The following is a 1,439-nucleotide window of genomic DNA, read 5'->3' as shown; positions in this document are numbered from 1 at the left end:
TACAATGCTTGCTCCGAGCAAGAGTCGTGCACGTTTTTATTATCCTCGCTGAACAGAGTCGAGCCTTTCACAATGGTTGAACTATTTGCTGACGTCAGGTTCAAGTTTGCATGGATGTACTAGACCTGCGTACCGTTGCTCTCCACGGAGTGTTTGTAGGAAGGTTATGCACTTAGTTCCCGCAATGGGAAGCATCGATCTCGAAATGTTGCGACCACGAATAGCTGCCCATATCAATTTACACCGACGATTCCATTTTGTGAATACCATTGATATTGCTTTTACTCGAATTCATTGAGGACTGGCTATGGCGGCGTAGACGCCGATATAACGCTGCCTCCTGGCTGATGCACAACCCAGCCATATTCATTATCTCACTGAGTGTCGCTGACATTGTCTTTTTCCTTGGAGAGATAGCCGGAAAGATCGCTGTAAGATCGCTGGGAGAAAACCGGAACGATAGTCGAAATATAGCCGGCAATATAGCCGGAATTGTAGTCCTCTTGGGCATAGAGTGTCAAATGGTCGATGCCGTCTTTGTCAGGCTCCTTGCCTGAATTATATACAGTATAGGCATACCAACTTCCAAGGTTGAGAGCAGCGCCGAAGAATACATGTGTATTGCTTTGCAATGCATAATTCTACTTTTCACCGATTTGCATGTAGGTTTACTTTGATTAGATTACGTCGGTCATTGTATATCAACATGTAGGAAATGTTAAAGTTTTCAAATAATCAAATTAGACTGAAAGCAGTATATAATTGACTATGTTTGGAATGTTTAACGTAGGAGAAATTTTAGGTACAGCAAACTTGTGTATATTGTTTACTCTGATGAGTATTGTACTCATCAGGTGTAGACAATTACCATATAATCTGCCATTCGTGACGGGTTTGTATGACAACAATTTGTGCTAAATTACCTTTTCACCCATGTGGTGGAATATGCAATTTATGATTGTAGGAGATATTGTATAGTTTTAAATGAAACGGCTATGTAATTGTGCATGGTGGTGGAAGTGAGAATTTGCAGTAGATTCTGTAAACATGAATTGTATCTAAGATAGCTACCTGGTTGATCCTGCCAGTAGTCATATGCTTGTCTCAAAGATTAAGCCATGCATGTCTTAAGTATAAATATTTATATTGTGAAACTGCGAATGGCTCATTAAATCAGTTATAGTTTATTTGATAATATCTACTACTTGGATAACCGTGGTAATTCTAGAGCTAATACATACGAAAAAACCCGACTTCGGAAGGGCTGTATTTATTAGATGCAAAACCAATGCGCTTCGGCGGTTTCTTGGTGATTCATAATAACTTTTCGGATCGCATGGCCTTGTGCCGGCGACGTTTCATTCAAATTTCTACCCTATCAACTTTCGATGGTAGTAAGGTATTGGCTTACCATGGTTACAACGGGTAACGGAGAATTA

At 40.2% G+C, this 1,439-nt stretch overlaps 1 protein-coding gene across 1 annotated transcript; it reads right to left on the bottom strand.

The window, feature by feature from the left end:
* Positions 1-374: 374 nt before the first annotated feature.
* SARC_15497 (hypothetical protein) lies at positions 375-553 on the bottom strand (the record flags this gene model as incomplete). The annotated part of the gene is made up of 1 exon (XM_014290383.1): positions 375-553. A coding segment is annotated over one exon (179 nt), but the record flags the coding sequence as incomplete, so codon positions are not given.
* Positions 554-1,439: the final 886 nt, after the last annotated feature.

This window comes from Sphaeroforma arctica, assembly GCF_001186125.1.
Source record: "Sphaeroforma arctica JP610 unplaced genomic scaffold supercont1.6206, whole genome shotgun sequence".
In the NCBI taxonomy this organism is placed as follows: domain Eukaryota; class Ichthyosporea; order Ichthyophonida; genus Sphaeroforma; species Sphaeroforma arctica.
This window is presented reverse-complemented; position numbering and strand designations above follow the sequence as displayed.